Source organism: Barbus barbus (genome assembly GCF_936440315.1).
Source record: "Barbus barbus genome assembly, chromosome: 30".
Lineage (NCBI taxonomy): Eukaryota > Metazoa > Chordata > Actinopteri > Cypriniformes > Cyprinidae > Barbus > Barbus barbus.
In genome coordinates, this window is record NC_136758.1 from 18,359,101 (window position 1) to 18,383,829 (window position 24,729).

Below are 24,729 nucleotides of genomic sequence, written 5' to 3' on the forward strand. Positions count from 1 at the left end.
TATCATAAATGTTATTTGATGAACGCACACTGTATTATTAATGAGGTGTTTAAGACACCAAAAGAGGTGGCGTCATTTGACTTGATCGGAAAAGTGCTGTAGAGATAAAGTACAATTTATGTCCTACAAATTATATTGTTTTTAGATGCACAGCAATAGTTTGTAGTTTACATGTATATACGTACGTTTGAAGATGAAACGTCACATGGAGCGCGTTGCATTCTGGGAAACAGTATCCCATGCAGCGTCTTCAGATGCATACATCAAATTTCAGCAAATGTAGCAGGTAATCCGGGCATTCCATGCAAACAGAAAATTCACATACTATTCACAGTATTCACACAGCATACTGCAGAATAGTAGGAGTTGTATGGTAGTATGCCATTTGGAACACAGCTTCTGTACTAATTTCAGTGTACATGAGTTATATTTAGCAGATTCTGGCAAATATAGTAGGTCATCCGGGTATTCCATGCATACAGAACATTTGCATACTATGCGCAGCATACATACTGAATGCTGCAGAAATAGTAAGAGTAGTATGATAGTATGGCATTTCGACACAGCCATAGTAACTTTTGACAGGCATCCCGCTATCGCTGTAGCTAAGCTGAATAACAAGCATACTCAACTAATGAACAACTCATAACAACTCAACTAATGAAGCTGAATAACAAGCATACTCAACTAATGAACAACTCATAACAACTCAACTAATGAAGCTGAATAACAAGCATACTCAACTAATGAACAACTCATAACAACTCAACTAATGAAACGTGAAGACGATATGGTTTATGTGTGTTTCTCAAGTCTTCTCCAGGTAATATGAATTTTACAGTGGTACTTGACAGCATTAATTATAGTACGGAAGCTATAAAATATATGTTCTGCCTTATTCTGTGATAAAAATAGAAAACGTGTTTGTAGTATATAGTCATTAGTAAAATATTTATCAAAAATATTATAGAAGATAAATAATTGGTTATTGTCCAGCAGTGTATTTTATTACTTAGCCGTTTTTTTTGTCAATTATACTTACAAAAATAAATATTATTATAATAATAATATTATTATTGCTACATTTGACAGTTCTGTCCCTCTCACTTCTGAAATGATTGCTACTCCTCTGCCCTGCAACATAACTGAATATAAAACTTTAGCTATATGCCATGTTATCTTTAGTTGGGCATCAAATATTTTATGGCTCCACGTGAATTTTATTCTGTGCGGAAGGGGCCAAAATGACTCTTTTGTCGTTGAAGGATGCAGACCCCTGCCCTAGGGGGCAAGGTGAGCCACTTTGCTTTTGAAAAGCATTTATCTAGTAAGTTTTTAGAAGGTAATGAATGGTTCAATTGTACCGGACATTTTTGTCCTCGTTCCCTTTCTCATGTTCAGCTTAGTTTAGTAACTCTACATTTGCATTATCACCATGTTAAGACTACAAAATAAAATAATGTTTTAAGATTTGCACAAACTTGTATACTTATTGTCTTCATTATTAAGTGTAAGCATTTTAAAATGGTTGACAATAATTGAAAAAAAAAAATCTTTTTATTGTTTTTAAACTTTATTATTCTTAAAAATTTCCTTTTTTTGAGTCTATGCATAATAGCATCCAATTAAACCCAGTGAATCACACAGACATCAAATCTCTCATATTTTCTTAACAAAGCCACAAATTTCAACACAGTGTGGCTTTAATGACATCCGAGAGGTGAAAAACAAAGACAGGAATATTTACATGTTTGTACAATCGAATATAACAGCACAAAGTATCCATTAAAGAAGCATCAAACAAGCAACTCAAAGTATAATCTAGTTTAAAATGTCAGTAGGAATTAAAAGAAAACACCCAGATACAGAAAACGAACAATAATGTGTCAAAAGCCCCTTTTCACACTTTATAAGTGTTATTGACAAAAGTGGCAAACAGGTCACGAGCAGCTAGTTTCTAACTCTCTCAACCAAGCTGCTTTTAGCAAACAACATTCAGCGCAACTGACTTTACTGCATAGCAAGAGGAGTGAAAGATCACCTTTCAGAGGAAGAGAACCATATACATTAAAATTATATAAGGATTTGTAGCACAACCGTCTATGATATAGACTAATACAGCTTTTGAACTTCAACGTCTGTGCGTTGTTTCTTTACTAAACAAAACTGCTGTAACTGGCAGCTGGTTTTGCTGCTTACTGGTATGACAACAAAAGTTACTTCAAACCTTACCAATGTTTGCAAAACACGAAGCTGTATTTTGTGGATTTAAATCTAATGCACAATGAATGACAGCTTTAAATATAGCATACAATTGTCCAGAGCAATTACTCAGGCTTGAACACTTAAAAACATGCTCATACTTGCATCTTACTAAGATTGTGTGGCAAGAACAATTTGTCAATACCATAAATGTACACGCTTCATCAATGTTAATCATCCATACAGCATTCAGCTCTCATTTTGTTTGGTATAAAAACAAACAGAGCATCATAATCTAGAATGAGGGGTTTAAAACCGGATAATAAAAAAAAAAAAAAAATTAAAATCAAATCCCATGATGACCATCAAATTTTTGTACCCAAAATATGGTGTAAAATAATTTAATGCAAAATACACAAGGCTAACCAAAGCCATATTTAAATATAAAGGTACACAACATTTTAACCACAATTTTTTTTAATTGTTTGATTTTAAGAAAAAATAAAATTATGTGAGGTCCCCAAAATCTAATTCAGATTTGAAATAACAAAAATTTAAGTTAAAATAAAATAAAAACAACCTAAAAACAGCAACAGAGGTTAAAAGAACAGATCAATCACATAGAAGGCAAGAAAGACAGCAAGGAGAATTGAACAACAGAGTTAACTAGTAAGGGAGAGGTGTTTTTATTTTTAATGACATATGATATTGGATTTAGGATCTCAGAAACACTAATGCTAGGCAACTTTTAGGAGAAGTAATGTGGCACATGGCCTGGCAAAGCAGGAATGCTGGCATTGGCAGGCTGTCTGGTTTGACTCCTCCCAGTCTCACTTTGGCACTACAATGTAAACACAATGGCTGAGTCTTAGAACTGTCTAAACATGTTTGATATTTGAATACTGAGGAATGGGGGGTTGTGGGTAACTGTTGTCATACTGACTTAATCTTTATGTTTAGTCATCACACGGCTACTGCAAGTAGTCTAGTACCATTCTAGATAAGAGGAAGGCAACCAAAGAGGAGGTATATACATATAACTGTGTGCATCCAGAAAAAGAAGACAGACATAGCTTTGGTTTAAATAGGAAATAGAATGGGAAAAGGCAGGATGAAAAAGAGGCAACGCTGGACAAAGAGGTCAAACATATGGGATGCTAGGGGAGCTTTCTATCTGAAGTTTCGGTCTAATTTGCCACTTGGTCTCACAGAATTCCCTTTCAAAAATAAAAGTGACACCCTGAGCTTTCTGTGTATCCTTTTATAAGTAAAGGCTTCATGTGAATCAGCATAAATACATCTTTAAAAAGTTAAACTATTCTGATTTAATTCCAAGAGTGAACTTATTCCGGTTTAAAATTACTTTCATGCATAAACGCATGGAGAACTCTTAACTGTAGTGAAAAGGAAGAGCGAAAGGAGAGGCAACTGGAAAAAGGTTGCTCTATGCTGTAATAGAGACCAGTGTCTTTTCTTTATTACGAGGATCCCTGTCAGTTGGCACACATCTAACATAGCACCGGAGGCTTAAAAATGAACTAGAATTGTGTGCCAAAAAACATTTTGAGTCTGGACAGCAGTTTAATGCAAAAAACTCTAAAAGGTCCATCATTTAACCAGGCCTAAAAACAGAAACCAGTTAACGGTGAATACGCTATCACCTGGTGGGCATGACAAGGATAGCAAAACTAACAGAGCAGGTTTTGGCCATCAATAAACTCTCCCTGTTCAATACACAATGATATTTACAAACATTACAAAATGAATAACAACAACAAAAACAACCAGAAAAAATTTGCAATAAGGTTACGTTACAGTCGACAGTCAGAGAGAGACTAAGTTACTCATAAAAATATTGTTTAGACTCTTATTTTAAGTGTTATTTACAGGTTAATTACTATAATGGCTTCTTTTAAATTTCCCAGTGTTCCCAGTATTCCAGTTTTCCTGTTGGAATTTCTGTGTGGAAGTCTTAAAGCACCTTCTGGATCATCAGAGATGATGGTTTCTTTCCTTTACGCATCCTCAGATGACTTCAGCAGTTCTAGAAAAGCACCGACAGCTCCAAAGTATCCCTGAAACGCCCATACACAAATATAAACATACATGTGTTCATTAAACTACCACTATATAAGATCAATTATTCTGAGAATCTTCACTGTTATACACTACTTTTAAGTTTGGGTCCAGTATTTTTTTATTCAACAATAATAATAATGAAAATATTTCTAAATCGACATATTAGAAGGATACTGGGAACTGGAGTAATGACTACTGAAAATTAAGCTTTGCCACCACACAAATAAATTACAATGCAGCCTGGGTGAGCATAAGAGACTTTGTGGGATGTTTTTAATGAAAAACATTAACAAATTTTACAGACCTCAATCTTTTTAAATTTAGTGTATTTCATTTTGAGAAAATAAATGCAACAGTAAATTATTAAAACACAGAGAGAATTACCTCATGTTCCAGGAAAAGGGCCCTCAGCTGGCCCTTGGACCAGAAGTCCATAGCATAGGCAAGAAGCTTTGTCGACACTGTGTTTATACGCAGAAAGTTCCCCACAAAAACAACCCGTTCGATTTTCTACAGGACAAAACAGAAATATCACTCAGCATGACCAGGCCCAGATAGAATGTGTGGATGTTCTTCCACATTTTCCACACTCATTTTGGAAGATAATTGCATAATTCTGTGGAACAGATTTAAACACTATTTAATTAGTTCAACTGAGTGCTGAGTACTACATTCTTGCTGCCGGCATATATTTCATGTGGGTCTGTTTATAACTCTAAATTAGATTGTTTCCTGAAGCACCAGCAGGGGGAGGACCAGCACAAGCAATTTGTTTTATGGACTTTTTATAGGAGGTGCTCTAATTGGTGTTTTTGGTAAAATTCAAAGCATTTGCCATCATCATCACCTTGTCATAGATAGCAGCTAATGTGATAAAATCAGGTATTCTCTGCATATTATGGGGAGCTTCTGCTCTGATGATGTTCTGTACACCCTGAAAGCCCTGTACAATGCTGCTTGATCACCAGGCTGCAAGGCAACACTGTAGAGAAGCCCAGAGTGGCCAGACAGATGCTCATAGCTGCTGCCGACTGCACGCAGATGCGCGCTCACACACACACACACACACGTTGGTTTTTGTGGTTTATGGGGACTCTCCATAGGCGTAATGGTTTTTATACTGAACAAACTGTGTGTGCTATTGCCCTACACCAACCCTACACCTAAACTTAGCCCTCACAGGAGACTTTGTGCATTTTTAGATTTTCAAAAAAACACCATTTAGTATGTTTTTTAAGCCTTTTGAATTACAGGGACATAGGCAATGTCCTCATAAACCACCTTCATATTGAAATACCTCTGTCATACCCATGTCATTATACAAATTTGTGTCCTCATAAACCACATAAACATGCACACACACGCACACACGCACGCACGCACGCACGCACACACACAAACAACACACCTCATTAACTGCACACATGCGTGCGATGGAGCCTATGTTGTTTGTAATTGTTACAAGCGTGGCTCGGGCCAAGTCCTCTTTAGAAATACTCTCCCTCTTCTCTTTGCTCATCATGTGCCCAAAGCTATAATAAAAACACAAGAACATATTTATTACGTACCTATCAAGACCAGTTTATCTACTTGTTGCATAATAACATAGGGCTGGATAATGCAGCAGTCCCATGGCACTCCTATAATTTACTGTACAATTACTATAGACTATGCATCTAAATCAGTGTAGATTGTGCAGTTATGATAAAAATAACCAGTAAAATAAATATAGATTAAAATGTATAAATAATACATACAAACAATTATAAGGTTATAAATGTGTCTAGTGTCCTGATTAAATCAATTAAATATATCTGTGCTGAAAAAAAGTATTAATTAAAAATTTTTTTAAAGTAAATGATAGCAAACAATTAAATGTCAGCGTAAATTCAAATAGCCATGTAAAGGAAGTGGGATCTCATGCGTTTGTGTCACATGAAACAGACAAGCCTACACGCAAGACCCCATAAATACAGCTCAGCAGCATCACATTTCATTTGTGGATCTCTGTCGTCTGACACCACGCACACAAACACTGAGTGACTTTTGTACCTTGAAGCCACCGCAGACCCTTGTAGGCCAAAGCGCTGGTAGTCCCCTCCATAGATGTCCTTCACCAGTTTGTCCACGTTGCTGCTGTCCCCTTTGCTGGCCATTTCAAGGGCCTCTTCAAATGTCTCACAACCCGTCAACAGGCAGCAGAGCCCCAAAAACGTCCCTCCACCAAGACTAAAGACAGCAAAAAAACGAGAAAGAAACATTTAAAGTCAAAACACGGTTACGGGCCACATGTGAAGGGCACACGTGCATTCATGCACACAATTTGACCTTGTGACCACAATTTAAACTATGTGTCTATGGCCAAGTTCGCAAACAGGCCAGCTTACAAAAGGAGACAAATAACAAGTGTTGGGGGTCACTGCAACACAAAGCAACATCTACATCGCATCATACTCTACCAAAGGTTTTGAATAATTAAGATTTCATGTTTTTGAAAGAAGTCTCTTATTGTCACCAACGCTGCAGTTATTTGATTAAAAATACAGTAAAATAGCAATACTGTGAAATATTACAATTTAAAATAATCGTTTTCTATTTTTATATATTTTAAAATGCAATTTATTCCTTCAGTGTCACATGATCCTTCAGAAATCATTCTATATGCTGATTTGATGCTCAATATAGCTTTCTTATTATCAATATTTTAAACAGTTGTGCTGCTTGATGTTTGTTTGGAAGCTGTGAACCACTTCAAAAGTTTGGGGTAAGTAAGACAAAGTAATAATATTTTTAATTCAACAAGGACGTATTAAGTTATAGTAAAGATCTAAAGTTACAGTAAAGAGATTTACAATGTTACAAAAAAAAAAAATCCCATTTCAACTAAATGCTGTTCTTTTGAAAAAAAATTTTTTTTTATCAAAGTAGCAAAAGCTGTTTTCCATATTGATAAGAATCATCATCATGGTCATGTGACACTAAAGACTGGGGTAATGGCTGCTGAAAATTCAGTGCTGTAATCAAAGGACTAAATTACATTTTAAAATACATTAAAATAGAAAAAAAGTTTAAAAACTTACTTTGATTTGTAACAATATTTCACACCATTACTGATTTTACAGTATTTTAATCAAACAAATGTAGCTTTGGTGAGTGTAAAAACATTCAATCATGTGAATTATTCCAAACTTTTGACATGTAGTGTAAATGAATGTGGTAGAAATGACTAAACTGAACGGGATCAAATTGACAAGGAAATGTGAGTAATCGTTCTTGATCCTCCTGCGTGACAGATTTGCACATCAGTTTTGACTACTGCTGACAAATCTCCTCCCATCTGTCAATTACGGCAGAACGGCTTCCATTCTGGCACAAGACCATTTAAAACACTCATCTGTCAATTGACAGTGAACTTCACAACCTACTCTATTGTCAATCACATTTGTTATCATCTAAATATAACTCAATCTCATGTTTCAAAAGGAAAAATGAACACAGCAGGAGGTGATTGTGTGTTCTTGTGCTTCTAACAGGCTTTTGATTCAGTGTCCATGAGAGACGAGGAAACAATCCCGATCATGTGGTTAGCAAATGGCAAATGTAAACTCATATTTCATGCTGGAGAGGGAAATTTTAAGATAAAAGCTCCATGGCATGGATGGATCTCAGCAAAAGTTGCTCATAGAAAATACAGAATAAGCAAATTGGTTTTTTTTCTCAGTAGAATAACTGTACATTGCAACCAGTACTTTGAATTTTTAGCTTGTTGTGTTTTGTTCCGTTTTTTGCAATTATCAACATTAAAACATCCCTATGCTAATTTAATTTGGAAACAAATGGACAAAATCAAAAAAATAATTTGATCACATACTGTAGTCATTGAGAGTTTAATGCACTAAAAATTGCTTTAGAATCTGCCAAATCAATGTAAATGTTAATAAACTAGTTTAAATGGGCCTGGACAAAGTCTGGCCATGTTACCGATATTCCTATTTGTAGGTTTCTTCTATATGGTGCATGTTGCTCAGCTGTGCTGACCTGGTGCCTGTCACTCTTTTGTAATCATCTTTTGCATAGACTGCCAGAATGCTGACGCCCGAGCCAATGTTGACCAGCAACATGGGAAAAAGGTTGTCAAGACAGCAGGGTCTCTTGATGCAGTTCTGTGTGTCGGAGGGGTTCTCAAAGTAATAGCACTCAGGATGACCGTTAAAACCAACAGAGTCTATGTACAGCAGCCCCTGGATTAAGCAATCCAGCTCATCCAACTTCAGCAACTCTAGGTCTGCCATCTACAAAGAAAACAAAAACAAAAGAAGGATTCTTAACTACTCATTCCTCTGAATGTAAACATATTTCCAGATTTTTTTCTTGAACATACTTTTATTAATTAAAAAATGTGATGCTTAGCCTTTCCATTGAGCAGTTTGGACTTTATCACCAAACCAAGAACTATTTTTTATAGGTCAGTTTAAAAGTAACACCGTTTCCTAAACACGATAATAAAGCAACAAGCAATAAATGTAAATCTGTCTTCATTAAAAATAAATAAATAGATAAACAATGTATATAATATATACTAAAGTTAAAAATTTTGGTGTCAGTAAAATTTCAATTAAATTCATACTTTAAATTAACAAATTAATACTTAATAAAATGGCATTATATACTTTTTTACAAAAGATTTCCATTTCAAAATGGAAATCTTTCAATGGTTATTTTGAAAACATGCTTCATCACAGCTTCCACAAAAATATTACTGTTTTCAGTAATATTAAGTGCTAAATCAGCATATCTTAGATTTCTGAAGGATCGTGTGACATTAATGAAGTTTCCATCCAGATTTTGCGCTGTTTTTTTTTGACGACAAAGAGATATGCATTAAAAAAAACTTTGCGAAATTTGCTGTCTTCAGCCTGTTTCCATCCAACTGGCCTTTTACCCATAAAATGGTTTCGTCATGACGTCATCCCTAAAAAAACGAATTGTCGCATAATTGGTGTACCTCAAAAAAATGTTGCCCTTGAGCTGTTTCCATACATAATTTATCTTATTGCATAAATTATAGGCTAGGCTAGCTGTTCTTCATCCATTTGAAACAAAAAAAAGCCTATATTAAATTGTATAGGCCTACATAAAATATTTTTTTTTAAGTGTCATGAGTTTTTTTTTTTGTACTTTGTTATAGACTAGATAGATGGGCCACTGTTGATAATCAAGCAATGATCATAAACAGTTGTAGTTGTATTATTATTTTTCTGATTAATGTTTATAGGAAATAGGAATGTTCATTTCGGTTATTTTATTTCTCCTAACCGACGGTCGTTAAGCCATATTAACGTTAACTGACAAGACTATGTTAAATTACAATTAAATTAAATTTAAATCGATAGGTGGCTTGACCCATTACAAATACCTAAATTTGTTTTCCAGGGATTGATTTTATACACGCAAAAAGCAGCATAAACAACATGAACGTGAGGATTCACGCACCTACAGCGCTTCTGCGAACGGAGAAAAACATGAGCTATTATATAAAAGAAACAGGCCCATATGCAAAATATATTTTTCTAAATAATGAATTAACAAAACAAAAGAAAAAAAAAACTGCAACAATTAGCAGCCTATATGCAGAATTTCGGTTCATTTTTGTGATGCACTCTTGAGAAAGCGGCAGTTTTCCTTTATTTCACAAAAGTACGTTTTGTTTTTTATTGTGAATGCACACAAATAAAATAAATATTTTGAATAGTTTTGAATAATATCTTACTCTTATATGACCACAAATGAAGGAGTAGGCTAGTGCAAGTTATTTCCACTTTTACAAGGAAAAAACCCAACAAAAACACAAGCGATCGTGCCGGCGCACTCCACAACAAATCATTTCAATTTAACGGTAGAAAGAACTCAGAACAAAGAAAGAATAAAAATATAAGAAGCTAACAAGCCAAAACTAATTAATTTAAACTTTTGTACTTTTCTTACCATGTATAAAATAATTTTAGATACAATTTAATAATATGAATATGATTTAATGCGCTTTTGATCTACAGGGAAACAGTGCTTTAACATGAGCAACACCATGAACACGGACGCTGCCTATAGGCTAATTCTGTCATGTGACACCACATTTATTTGCGTTAAAGCCCCTTTTCTCAACAAAAAGTGTTTCCAAACTAATTTTTGCGACATTTGAAGTATCGATATGGAATTTATGCGCTAAAGTTAAACGGAAAAAGATTTTGTTGACACATGAGAAATTTAATCGATAATTGGCATTTCCCTCAGTTATATCGTAAATATTTTAAAGCACTAAATATTTTTTCTCAAAAAAATCCTTGGATGGAAACCTGGTTATTGAAGACTAGATTAATGACTGCTGAAAATTCAGCTTTGCCATCACATTTAAATAAAATAAAATAAAAAATAATTAATTAATTAATAAAATTTAATAAATTACATTTTAGAATTTTACAAATATTTCCTAAAATACAGAAAACGTTTTTTTTTTCTTTTCTATGTAAAAAATTCACATTATTACTGTTTTTACTGTATTTTGGATAGAGTAAATTCAGCCTTGTTGAGCATAAGAGACTGCTTTCAAAAATATTATGTATATATATATATACACCACACTTCTACTTCTTTATCGTGCCATAATGTAACCCCACTGTGAAATGTCACTGGTCCAAAATACTACTTCACACAGCTGTATATTAACCATTTGATTTCACTGTCAAACCAGTTTGAAAGCCATTCTGTGGTACATCTCCTTACCGTTCTGAAATCATTCTCAAACTTGTATGCACCGCCACCAGTGGCGCACAGTGTGGTATGCAGGCTGGAGAAGTGCTTATCTCTGCCCATCTGGATGAATCTGTGCATGGCAGCAGTGGGGAAGCGGATGAAGTGCAGGGTCCCTGTGCGACCGCAGATTGTCAGGTTGCGTAGCTCCAGGTGCACATCACGGACACCGGTTTTGCCATAGGCCGTGTTGGAGGTGAGGTACCAGCGTATGCTCTTCAGATTCTCCACCTCCTCCTGCTCCTCTTCTGCAGTGATGTCTTTTGGCTCAAAGTAAACAAGCTTTACTAAAGTACCACCGATGTCCATTCCAAACCATGGAAAGGCTAGAAAGAGATAAGGAGACTGATCAACATGATTATATAAGTTGTGTTCCAAAGACAGGAGATAAACTGGATTGGCAAATAAAATCTTCCAAAGAACCCTCAAGTACACAATAAATAATGAAAGGTGAGTTCAAACATAAGACCAACAACTTGACTGTATTTTTGTAGTGCGTATACTACAGTTCAAAAGATTTTTTTTTCTCACAAAGAATTATTATTTTTTGTACTTTCTGTTCAGCAAAGAATCCTGAAAAAATGCACCATGGCTTCCACAAAATTAATATTTAAAAGAAATTTTTCATAAGCAGCATATTAGATTGATTTCAGAAAGATCATATGACACTCAAGACTGGAGTAATGGATGCTAAAAAAAATTCTGCTTTGCATCATAGGAATAAATTACATTTAAAAATATATTCAAATAGAAAACACTTATTTAAAAATGTAGTAATATTTCACAATATTACTGTTTTTATTGTATTTTTGAACAAATAAATTTAGCCTTGGTGGGCATAAGAGACTTCTTTCAAAGCCACTAATCCAAAAATATCTCACAGACCCAAACTTTTAAAATCAAGTAAGCTAATTCAGACATTGCAAGCAGGTCAGCCAAAGAGAGACAGTGACTTGCTTGCCCCAAGCAACACTGCAGCATCTAATGAAGAGTCAGGCAGTTACCATGGCAAATGGCTGTTCTAGGATGCTTAGCAGGTGAGAAACAGACAGATACACACTAAGACAGCAAAACCAGTACAAACATTCACACAGATGCACAGGTCTGTTTCTAATATTAAATACATACTGTATAAGTTCACAGAAACGTCGAATTTGACCTGAATTACAGATCAGTGTCTAACAAAGACCTGAATTACATATCAGTGTCTAACAAGCAGTGGGGGCAAAGTCTCATCAAATAACTGGTACATCATTACTGATATGACTCTTAAAATCAGACATTCACTGGACTGACCCCAGAGAAAACTGGAAGAATTAGGTCAGGGACACAGATCTGAACTTGAATAGCCTTGTACACGCAGATCAATCTGGCCTTCCAGGTATAAAAACACTGTCAGCTGGTGCTGCACTGGTGACTTGTCTGCAACCAGAACGCTCTCTGCTACAACATCATCTCAAATGACCCTCACACTTCTTTCCCTCACTAATATAGATGTTGGCGTATGCTGGGAGGGTTATTTTGGACGTCACTCTCATTTCAGAGAATGCAAATCAAGTAGACGAAAGCCTATCTAAATGAATATGCACGTGCTTTAGTTCAATCGTTTTAAAAAACACAGTGAAAAATAATATTATTTGAAGTGAAAAATGCAGAAGAACATCCTAGCCAGGAATGAAACAATGTTGCTCCTTCATTGACCTGAATGACCTGAGCCAGAAGCAGCAGGTGAACAAGGAGTGTGACAGTGGTGTGACATAATGACATCAAACAGCCCATGTGGGTGAAAGGTCTGTTTACTTCCCCCAGTCAGCCAAGGCATGGAGAGGGAGAGAGACTACGCAAGAGAGAGAAAATTGGCAGGCAAGCGTGTCCAAGTGAGGGGCTGGGAAAGGCAAAGAAGTGGCGAGAGAGAATGTGACCAACGAGAAGGAGAGGGGCTGACAGAGAGAAACTGGCAGGCAAGTGAGTGCCCATGTGACAGAGAAGGAGGGTGCAAAAGAGCAAGAATGAAGACCACCGAGTATCTAAAACACCCATCAAATTAGAACAAAAGAAACTTTTCCATCACCAAATTCAACATTAATGTCCGACCAACAATCACTCAATATAACGTACTGCAAAAGCAGTCAAAATATGCATAAACATACATTTTAATATAAGTTTTTATATTCATAAATATTTAATGTCTATTAACTTTGTGTGCTCGTGGTGCGTGAATCTGAACAAAACCACTGAAAAGAACATAAGAACAAAACCCTGTGGCAATCCAAAACTTTGCTCTTAACTACATCAAGCGGTTTTGATCAAATAATTCACTCTTCTTTTTCCATGATTTTACTATTCTTACATCCCTCCTCCTCCTAGCTGGTGCTATTCTGGACAATGTTTGAAACTTTGCGTTTTCAGTACTTGCTGTGTTATTGCCTCATAATAAATTGCTTGTTGTATTTTTCATTTGTCATCTTGGATAAAGGTGTCTGCTAAATGAATAAACGTAAAATGGAAACTGTCAGGTCATACAAGCCTTTCACAATACAGAGATAGAAATATCTTTTTAAAATTCTAAGGTTAATACACTACTCTAAATAATTGTTTATGTGCTGGTAAGAATACATTTGAACATCATAAGCCTGGGTTGAGCATAGATAAAATAACAATAAAAAATGCTGGAACAAAGGTGTTACCACACACACAAAACATGGCTGGAGCAGAGGAATGTTGACAAGCTGGCCTGGCATGCAGTCTGACACAACTAAAGACTCACTCAGTGTGAACGCTATATTAAGCATTCATTTTTCTGTTGCTGCTACCTTTGACAACACAAACTAAACCTGACACAAAGCCACTTTGTTTTACAACATTTTTGCACTTGCACAAAAAAAATCAAATCCATTTACAGTGTCACCAGAGTATGTTGCAAGGAAATAAAATTTCTATGAGAGCAATTCCAAGGAAGTAGATGTTTTACAACATCACACACGGATGAGGTGATGTCTTACCTGGCTTCCTTGAACACTTCAACTTCATCCTGCTGGTAGTCCTAATATATTCAGATGTAAACAAAAACACCCAACAGCAGGAAAGCTCATAGGCAAAACGTAATTAATAGTCTAGTTTGGCTTGTAATGCATTATAACTACAATCTAAAAGTTGAATTCTTAGCGCAGCTTTGCAAAAGTGAGAAAAAAATGAGAAATTCTGTATAGTGGAGGGTGGGGGCGTTTCTGTCTAACCCTTTAAAGCGGCCACGCGAAGACAAAAGTCAAGCGCTGATTGGTCGAAACGCGTCGCGCCTTTCAACCAGGAGCGGCTTCAGCACACCTCCTGACTTCACAACGACCAATCAGAGAGCGAGAAGGACAGCCTCAAGCTTTCCTCAAAACAAGACACTCCTTCTCGGAATAAATACTAGCATGTACTAGGATTGGAAATGAGAAGCATTTTAAAGCCAGAAGTTAATAATTTTCATGTACGTTCGAGAAGCGTTAAAAACTGGAAGTTAAAAACTGAAAAAACTGGAACGCCGTGTTAAAGCAATCTGACCGGGTTTGCTACTGAATCTCCAGCGAAAACATACGAGACCGGTTTCCGAACCAATGACTCGTTTGAGTCGGTTCTTTTTATTGAATCAAAAACATAGCCTGCGTCCCAAATTTGCATACTATCCATCCTAAATTCTATGCGATATTAGTCATTTTCAATACTATTTAGGGCAGATAGGGTGGATAGTATGCACATTGGGACACAGGGATACTGTGCGTCCAGTGTAGTCCGATTCCCGGACAAATGACTCTAATGATTCGGTTCTTTTTACAAAACACTTACGAATCAATCATAAGAGTTACTGATTTATCTAAATTAATGAACCGCGGATCATTATGATCCAAATACAGTGTTTTATCTAAAAATCTGTCAACTCCTTTTGCATGAACTTTATACGTGTTCTCTAGAAATTTGTAATTATCTCACAATTTTGGCAACATGCTTTTGAGGGCAGTAAATTAAATCAATTTTTCATTTCTCTCTACTCAAACGTATAGCCTACTAAATTTAAGAATCGATAAATTCCTGAATCCTATTTTGGTTCAAAAATCGTTATTGACGTTCCTGAGGTAAAATTGTGAGGTCTGAAGTCGATACATCTGTAACGTTAAACACCTTACAATAAATTAATTCTTTCAGTGCCGGTCACTGTCTCAAAAATGAGGGCAACTAATATAGTGTGCCATTACACTGGCAAAAATTAATTTTAATCCTAACAAATCGGCCAGTGTAAACCATTAGTCTCGCAATCATGAGTTAAGTGACATCTTAGGGCATTAGCTACTGCTTATCAGACACTGTTGAAATCAAACTTACAAATATTATCTGATGAACTCTGAAGGTGTCTATGACTATAAACTTACGCGGTCGGTTTTTCTTCCCTGATTCCATTCGCCTCCGCAGCCGACACCTCTTCGCCGGGGACCCGTTGGCTTGAGGGTCGTGGTGAAGATGGTGGTGATTATCGTCCGTCGGACTGAACGGGCTCCCATTGCTCAGCTGTCGCCGGAGTGTCTTGTGCATGCCATTTGTGCTGCAAAGACCCAATCCTTTCTGATCCATCACTGAATTGGCCTTATCCATATTTCAATGCACAAGCAAAAGCCTACAGTCCCCGGTAATAAGGTTGGAGGCGAGCCTCAAAACACACACAGACACGCGCTGGATGTGTCCTGCTTGCGAGATAAGAGAAGGCTCTTGGCTAATGACAGACGCCAAATGCACGGATTTAATCTAAAAACAGCAGCAGCGACTATAAAATCGCGTGTTTACAAGTGTCGAATCATAAACGACGAGAGTAAAACACTAGCACCCGCTGTGGTCGAGGTCATTGTCGGTCATGTTTCACTCTCGGGTCCTGGCGCTGCGGCAGCCACCCCGTCAAACACCCGGCTCGTGACGTCAGCAGCATGGCTCCACGAACCGGTTTCACAGCCCAGCACGCGCACTCACACAACTATCGTCTATCGCCAACAATAGATCAGAGTACAGAACGACCTTTCATCACAAGTCAATCGAGAATGTCTTTAAATATCTCCGTTTTGTCTGCGAGGTATATATAAAGGTGTACGGAATGTTCGCCTGCGCCACTCTTGTCGTGTGTTGATAACACTATCTATCTATCTATCGTTTCAAATGGATAATGTTAATGAATAGCAATTCAAAGCGATTTCTCTGCATGAATGTATGTGGGGTGAATGAGGTCAAAGGGGAGTTTCAGTGATTCTCGGGTATCAAGTAGCTATCAGGAGGTAAGGTAAGGAAGGACTTTAGAAAGAGAGAGATGAAGGACGGTTCAAATTAGTGAACTATTAACCAAAATAACATTTGTGTAAGAAATGCGGGCTAATTTTATAAATCACTTCAAAGAGATTGGTTTTGAATCTCTAGGTGTCTTCAGGCTGAAGTAAACAAATACAGACATCTCTAAATGACAAACAGACACCTTATGCAAACTAGTTTTTCAATGGTAGAAAAAGACTCTTCCCACTTTATCCACTTATAATAACAATTCTGCAATAAATAAAATAGGGTTAATGAACAAAACTTAATGTATTCCTATTCTTTATTTTCAATCATGTTTTGTTTTGCAGAAATTATAAAAGATTGAGAATTTGATTTAGGTTTTCAAATTAAGATGAAAATATATTTGTTTGTTTTTTATTCTTTGTGATTGCTCTCAACTGGCTTGGCCACCTAATGGGGAAAAAGAGTAACTTACAAGTAAGACTGAGTGGCAGAAACAAGTAAATACAACATTAACCGGAGGCATATCACCAGTAAGTCTCCAGTCACTACAGTAGTAACTAACTTTGGTCAGTCAAAAGTTAGTTCAAAAGAGTATATCTGACAAATACTAAAGAGTGAATAATTGCATCATTCATTTCATTCACTATTTCTGGAAAGAACTGTGGGTGGTACTTTTCAGAATAGATACATGTTAAAATAGCTACAGGACTGGGAGGGGCCAAAACATTCAGGAAACTGCAGGGAATGTGACATCAGTGACCTCAACTACTTGGGCATGCAGGGCATAATTTAATGAGGGCAAATGACAATTGAAAATGTTGTATTTAATCTATGAAACAAATGCAAAAAAAAAAAAATTGCTTTATTGGATTCTATCAAAGGAGCAAATAAATGAAAAAGTTGTTAAAAATAAAATGTAAGGCTTTCATGGATTCAATAAAAAAACTATTATAAATATAATATATATATAATTTATTATTAAAACATTTTAAGCATGCATATCGCTTTTACAATAGTACTAAAATGATTTTATATATCAAAAACCCCAAAATCCAAGTATGACATCTTTCATACTGAAATTTGTGATAAGCTCTTCTTATCTGATGTGGTAGTTCTTTGTTTTGAGCACAGCAGAGCATATATACCATTCTTAGTCAACATGAAAAATAAACAAGGACAGTAGGGGTGGGCGATATGGGAAAAATATATCATGATTTTTTTTTTTTTTGGAATTATCACGATTTTATCACAATTCTTTGTCATGTTGGTTTTACTATTTTGTCTGAGCAGTACAGCCACACTAATTTCCCTATTATAAAGACAAATCCTTTCAAGGTAACAGAATATAAAAAAGAATGGTGGATATTTAGGCCAAAGTGGGCAAATATGAAAATCTTTGTCATTATTTTATCTTTGTTATTAAAATATAAGAACAAAGATGCACATTATAAATACAAATAATATACAAATAAAACAGTGTGTTTAATTTTCAGGTAAAATAGGTGTATTTACCAGGAGCATTCAAGAAATTGAATGAACAAATATAAAAATAAAACACTAAATATATTGATCCCTATTAAAGTAACTATTTTTTTCAGTCAAGAGTGGGGAGTTATTTTTTCTATCTTTGTTGTTTTAACATTAAAGAATAAAAATTCTATCATCTGTCTGTCGATTATGTCTTTTCTATTTATAATTAGGGCTGCACCATCATGATCGAGAAATCATAATTGTCGATTATTCCCTTGAGATTGTAATTGCGATTATTAATTATTTTGAACAGATTTATGCCATTGTTTGAAGATGCATGCCATATTTTTATATAAAATATGTATTTAAAAAAAGTCTGAAAACACTCTTCCTGAACTTTTATTGCTTTTCTATAGTATTGAGCTTCAAATGTCAACTATACATTGGTTTGGTTTCTTCTTTAAACAAAAATAGGTAAAATTATGCATGGTATAATAATGTTATACTAAAACTAAAAGAAAAAAAAAGGTCTACTAAAGCTATATATTTGATTTACAAATTACAGTAACATATTACAGTACAATTTATATTATCAGGGCTCCAGACTAACATTCGAGACTGTAGCACTGAACATGTAATATTACAAGTTTTGTCTCTTAGAAATGCACATTAGAAAAGGAGCTTGAGCTCAGAGTAGCAGGAGCTTGAGTTGGGATGCAGATGTACATTTGACAATACCATTGTGAAAACTGTAACAGCCTCATCTTTTATACATAACCAAAAGTACAGCACCTCATTACCATGGTAAAAAAGTAGCCTAACTATATGGTTTCTATGGTGTTTGCATTGAAGTACAGTAGCCTAAAGACCTTGTCAATTACAAATCCACATCAACTGATAGAATAATTAACAAAATAATGTAATTATATTCCATTACTCCTTTAACATATTTAGTATAGCCTATTAATAATATAATAATACTCAATATGAATATCCTAGTTTTCTGCCACCTATGGTAAATGTGGGTGATTTGTGGATTGAAATGTGTTGCACTGCTTCTGCTGCTCCGATTTATTTGGCTTTAAACTAGTTTAAATTAAAGAGACGCGATTTGTCCTGAAGAACTCTGCGCTGAACTCTATTGCTTCTTACCGGATTTCACAGCGTTGTTTAGCGCGTGATCGCGACTGGTCACTGTAAAAACGCATATGCTCTAAGCTCGCGCTGCGCTGTTTTATTTTGAGGCGAAACATTCTTCAAAATATCTTTTGTATTCAGCACATGAAAGAAATTAATACAGGTTTGGCACAATATGTGAGTGAGTAAATAATGACAGAAATTACATTTTAGGGTGAACTATCCCTTTAATGACAGTTGGCAGCATGTTTAGTTCTGTCCCTTTAAGACCTGCACATGCATCCGTTTTCTCTCAACTGTTTACTTTCATTTTAGACATAACCAACTGAGTCTATATGCAAACCTTGTGTGTTTTGACAGTATTAGCTCAAAAGATAACTTAGTTGAGTAATCAGGTGCTGTTAGACAGGCTTTTTAGCGCGCACGCTTCAGGTGTACGGGCTCAGAAAAAACGCACGTCAGACCAGCTTAACCGGCAAGGCTTTAAGACACAAGGAAATAATGTACTTTTGTGATTGCCAATAAGTGCAGTGTCCCGTGAATGTAACTCTAACGCTGAGTTAACACTGAAAGTATGTGGCGTTGTACAGTATATACAGACGGCTGCGTGGCGCAATACTACGATATTTCTTCAAAAGCAGATTGTGGAGACATTTTTATCGCCCACAATCAAAAATCGTCATATCGCACACCCCTAGGACAGTTACAAGTCTTCCTGGAATGTATGTGTATGTTTCAAAGGTTTTCTATAAAACAAATGTCATTTTTAAATCCAGCGTTTCCTTAATATGCAAACATTCATTTTCTGTACAAGACTTTGCTTGATTTGTTTCAGCATGATTTTTCTTTGTCATTTTTTCTCTTCCACCTTTATTTTAAAATGGGGTACACACAGAATACTGTTATTTTTGACAAGACAAAGTTTACCAAGGTATTTCAGTACTGTCCCATGCATAGGCTTTACCAGTTTTGTCTATATTTAGAGTGTCTATAAGGTTCATAAGGCATTGGACTGAGTACTCTGTGCTGAACAGCTTGTCCTTGGATACGTTACGATGGTAGGGCCGAGACAAATCTGTATTCACAGTTCCAGGATGCAGGGATACACACACAATTTTAGAGCGCCCTCGTCCCAGCTCAATGGACAGGTTTCTGGTGGCCATGTTTAAGGCAGCTTTAGACATCCTATAGCTGTACCAGCCTCCAAGAGCTGAGGACAGAAAAATAAACCATCAGAAATGTGAGCTTTGGGTTGTTGAGATAGAAACAGACCAGATGCAGCTACAGACAACTCTAGTTAACTTCATCTGTGGCCACTCCCAGGTTAAAAAATAAAGTACACTTCCATAATGTACGGAAATTCACACAAGAGGCAAAATCGCTAGCAGTTTGCTGTTGACCACATACTGTGTAAAATACACATTGACTGCCTACAGATTACAGAGAACTTGGCAAAATACATTTGGAAATTCTCTAACATCACAGACATTAAATTACGTGACTTCCAAACATCAAAAATATCCCAAAAAGCTGAGGTGTGACCTTGCTTCTGAGAGAAATAAGTGACGTAAGTAAAGTAAAAAGTAACATGACATTCAAACTTGTAGGACAAGTGAACCCACCTTTCATACACTAGTACACTCAAGTGGTGACTAAATACATTATTTTAATACACAGATTGTATGTTAATAGCGCATTCTAGTTCATGTCCCCAAATAGCACAATTGAGTACACTTAGATGATCTTAAGTTTCTTAAAAAGCACTAAAGAATCCTTTAGTATATTATGTAGAAAATTGGTGTGCAAAAATAGAGCACAGGGATGGAAATTAACTTTTTTGTGGCCACTGTGGCTGGTGGATTTCAAAATCTACCAGCCACTCAATGTTTTTACCAGCCACTTTCTTGTTTTTAACCGACAATGTGTAACTGCATGTGAAAATTAATACTACAAGATCTACAATACTTAAGCAGTTTATTTAATCTCAAGTCTCAATGAAATACTGACATTTTCTCTTTCTCTCTTATACACACACAAACCATGAACTGATATACATTTCATTAAATGAGTAGGGCAGATTAAACAAAAAACTAACATTCCTCCACCCATCCTCCCCACTCCCAGTCCAATTTACGCCTGCTCGGATGATTCGTGGTCTTTTATGGCTTCCAGTTTTAGGTTTTTAGTCCCAACAATGAAACTATTAGTTTTGGCATCTTCTGAAGCGTGTTGACGACATACCGAGCAGAACATTGTCAGACTTGTCTCTTCGTAAACTAACCAATCACGGGACTCCCCATTGTCTGCTTTTCTCCATCGTTCTTTAAAAAAAACATTTTTTGACCTTCGCCTCTTTGTCCACTGGCTCCTCCTGAGATGTTTTCTCTTAGGGCTGCAACAAACGATTATTTTGATAATCGAATAATCTAACAATTATTAGAAAGATTAATCGACTAATCATCGGTTATTCCACTGATTGACCAGTAGACTTTGATAATTCAGCTTTTGTGATTAGTTAAAATATTAAGTTATACATATTCTAAAATAAAGGTCACTTCAGCTTTAGAAAAGTATATTATGTAATTACAATTATTAAACAATTAATTGGCAACACTTTACAATAAGGTTCATCATTTAACATGGACTAAGAATGAACAATACTTCTACAGCATTTGTTAATCTAAAAGTTAGTTAATTTCAGCATTTACTAATGCTGTTTTTTAAGTTTTTATTAACAGATTAATAGTTAAATGTAATAAATGCATTGTTCATTGATGTTAATTAATACATTAACTAATGTTAATAAATGATACCTTATTGTAAAGTGTCACCAATTCATTATACAAATAGATGTATTTGGCACACAAATGAAATGACAGACAGAGACACTCTCTCACCATTTAATTAGCTACATGAAAAAGAAACTGAATGACACATTCTGCCTAACTTCTCCTTTTGTAAGTCATATAGATAAGAAACATAATAAAGGTAAGTGATACGATGCTTTGGATAAACTATTTTATTCAGAACATATTTTAAAATACCTTATAGGGTTATGAATAATCAAAACAGACCTTAGCTAGATCAAGCTTTGGTCTCTGTAAACCAAACTGTCACTTTAATGAAACAATTTTTTTTCCCACTAATAAAAATATTTAATAATTAGCTAGCTCCACACTGGAGAACTGCTTTAGTCCGGACATTACTGGAGTAACGTTACATTACTGAAAAGCAGAGCTCATGCAAACATCCACATCGTTGTAATCAGATGCATTTTTAAATGCTGTTTTCACACTGCTGTCAGTTTTTATTGTGTTTATTTAGTTACTGAGACGAAAGCGCGCTATATATTAACATGTTCATCCAATCGCCGCTCAAGTTCAGGTGCATTTTCTCTGAAGCGCTGTATGTCTTCTTCTCTTGAATGCATCCATGAGGGCTGAACTACAGTCTTGCGCTACGGTGCTACAGTGCCACACTGGTGAAACCGCAGTATTGCAGGCTCTAACATTAGGTGCCTCCTCTAAAAGTGTCCGCCGTCCGGGTGAAACAGTATTCTATTTTTATTTACCCGCCACAGTGGCCGGTAGGTGAAGCGAGTTTACCCGCCACAACACAAAATCACCCGCATTTGGCTGGTGGCGGGTGCTAATTTCCATCCCTGATAGAGCACTTTAAGTACATTATGGAAGTGTACTTTTTTAACCTGGGCTCACAGCATATTGCTATAATTGTATATTACTAGGTGTTAATTATTTGTGCCTTGCTCAGAAAAGTAACATGATATTCAAAATTATATATTTTGGGTCAACTTGAATCGGGATAAAAAGTATTGTGGAAAATGTGTATGCGCATTATGAATGAATGATGCATTTATATTACATTACATTTGCATTACTATCCAAAAAAATTATAAGATAAATGTTCAATTTGTTTTGGTATTGTCATATTTGTGGTAGCCTGATTTGTATGCTCTTAAAAAGGTAATTCATAACACATTTTTTTTATTTTATGACTATTTAACAAACTATGTGTCATTTTGTTGTGTTAAAAGAAAAATGAAAAACTGTAATTGTCCAACAAAAGAGTCTGTTTTAATTATCATCCAATCACATTGCTGCTTACGTCACTTATTTCTCTCACAAGCAAGGTCGCTCCTAAGCTTTTTGGTATATTTTCGATGTTTGGGTGGAAGTCAGATAATTTACTGTATTTGATGTTTGAGAATTTCAAAATATCTTTTGCCAAGTTCTCTATAATCTGTAGACAGTCAATGTGTATTTTACACAGTTTGTGGTCAGCAGCAAACTACTAGCGATTTTGCTTCTCATGTGAATTTCCTCAAGAGGTGGTGTGATCTGCATCAACGCAACGAGACCCACTAGTGGTAACTTATTTTGAATGAGTCTTATGTTTTCCTTTGTTTCATCTATTGTAAATGAGGACACATTTAAATAATCAATCAAACTATTTTTTAACACATACGCTTAAAGAGCGCAGCACAAATTTCACGTCAGAACAGGTCAGGCAGAAGGGCTCAAGTACATTTAACTTTTTAAATTCTCAGTTTTCCACATGAGCTCATCTGATGTTTGACAGCTGAGCAATTCTTTCATAAAGTTGTTGCTTGGTTATTGACTCCCCTGAAGCCATACCGTGTTCAAACCTCATTTTCTACATAAATGGAGAAAAACTTGCTCTTGATGTATGCTTAGATACCAACCATTGTCTCCTATAGATCCCACTCTAGCAGTCATGTTCACAATGATGCCACTGTGCTGTTTCTCTTTCTTTGGGGACTGTTGGCCAAACGCCCCTGTTCCCTTCTGAAGCAAGGGGGCAAAATACTTGGCCATCACCAGTGGTCCCACTGTATTAGTGGTCAAAGTGGAAATTACTCCCTGAAGGGGGGGGAGGGGGGACGCCAAAGTATTAGAAAATAAATGTTACATGTCAAAAACATTTGAATATGCCCCCCAAAAAGTATTGGTAAAAAAGGTAAATAGGTCACCTGAGCGGACACTTCTCGTAAACTTGTTTCTCCTTTACCAGACGGATGAAGCATAGCTGAAGAATTAATGATCAAATCCACTTTCCCAAAGGAATGGCTGACACTCTCAGCCGCTCTCTTGATGTCATCTTCCCTGCAGACGTCCAGTTTCAGGACAGTCAGTCTGTCCGCGTGCTGCGCGCTCAGGGCTGCCAGATGTTGTGCGGCGTCCGGGTTTCTGCATGTGGCGACCACGGTTGTTGGAGATTTGTTTAAGAGTAGATATCTACAGAATTCAAAGCCCAGACCTCTACTCGCGCCCTGCACAAGCGCAACAGCCGCCATGACTCCTCACGAAAGCATTATGCAAGCGAATTTGTATTGGCTGCCCTCTATAGGAGGAAGAAGGACACTTACACAACCAACTAGTTTTGTAATTTATGTGTTACCGTACTACAGGGCCAACAATTACGATTTTATAAAATAATTGTATGTAGGCTATATATATATATATATAGCTGTAGTACGGAAACACATAAGTAGGCTATATATAAACAAAGGTATATACATATACAAGTATATACAAAGGTACTTCCCCAGTGGCAGCTTTTGTACTAAAGTGTACCCATCGAAAAAATACTGTCCCAGTGACAACTTTTGAACTTTTTTTCTCTTTTTTTCTGAGACTATATATATATATATATATATATATATATATATATATATATATATATATATATATATATGTGTGT

At 35.9% G+C, this 24,729-nt stretch overlaps 2 protein-coding genes across 3 annotated transcripts; both read right to left on the reverse strand.

The window, feature by feature from the left end:
* Positions 1 to 1,540: 1,540 nt before the first annotated feature.
* On the reverse strand, positions 1,541 to 16,034 carry LOC306850820 (pantothenate kinase 1-like). Of its 2 annotated transcripts, XM_079386727.1 has the most exons (8): positions 15,495 to 16,034; positions 11,059 to 11,411; positions 8,320 to 8,573; positions 6,334 to 6,510; positions 5,690 to 5,813; positions 4,666 to 4,791; positions 4,184 to 4,277; positions 1,569 to 3,043 (listed from the first exon to the last, which is right to left on the reverse strand). In XM_079386727.1, the coding sequence occupies exons 1-7, from the start codon at positions 15,712 to 15,714 to the stop codon at positions 4,218 to 4,220; spliced, it is 1,314 nt and encodes a 437-aa protein (XP_079242853.1). In that variant the 5' UTR covers positions 15,715 to 16,034; the 3' UTR covers positions 1,569 to 3,043; positions 4,184 to 4,217. The 2 variants fall into 2 exon arrangements, with proteins under 2 accessions (XP_079242854.1, XP_079242853.1); XM_079386728.1 differs by having other exon boundaries at positions 1,541 to 4,277; positions 14,088 to 16,034.
* A 1,368-nt stretch (positions 16,035 to 17,402) lies between these two features.
* On the reverse strand, positions 17,403 to 24,349 carry LOC306850821 (C-signal). Its single transcript, XM_079386729.1, has 3 exons — positions 23,999 to 24,349; positions 23,711 to 23,888; positions 17,403 to 20,197 (listed from the first exon to the last, which is right to left on the reverse strand). The coding sequence occupies exons 1-3, from the start codon at positions 24,320 to 24,322 to the stop codon at positions 19,911 to 19,913; spliced, it is 789 nt and encodes a 262-aa protein (XP_079242855.1). The 5' UTR covers positions 24,323 to 24,349; the 3' UTR covers positions 17,403 to 19,910.
* Positions 24,350 to 24,729: the final 380 nt, after the last annotated feature.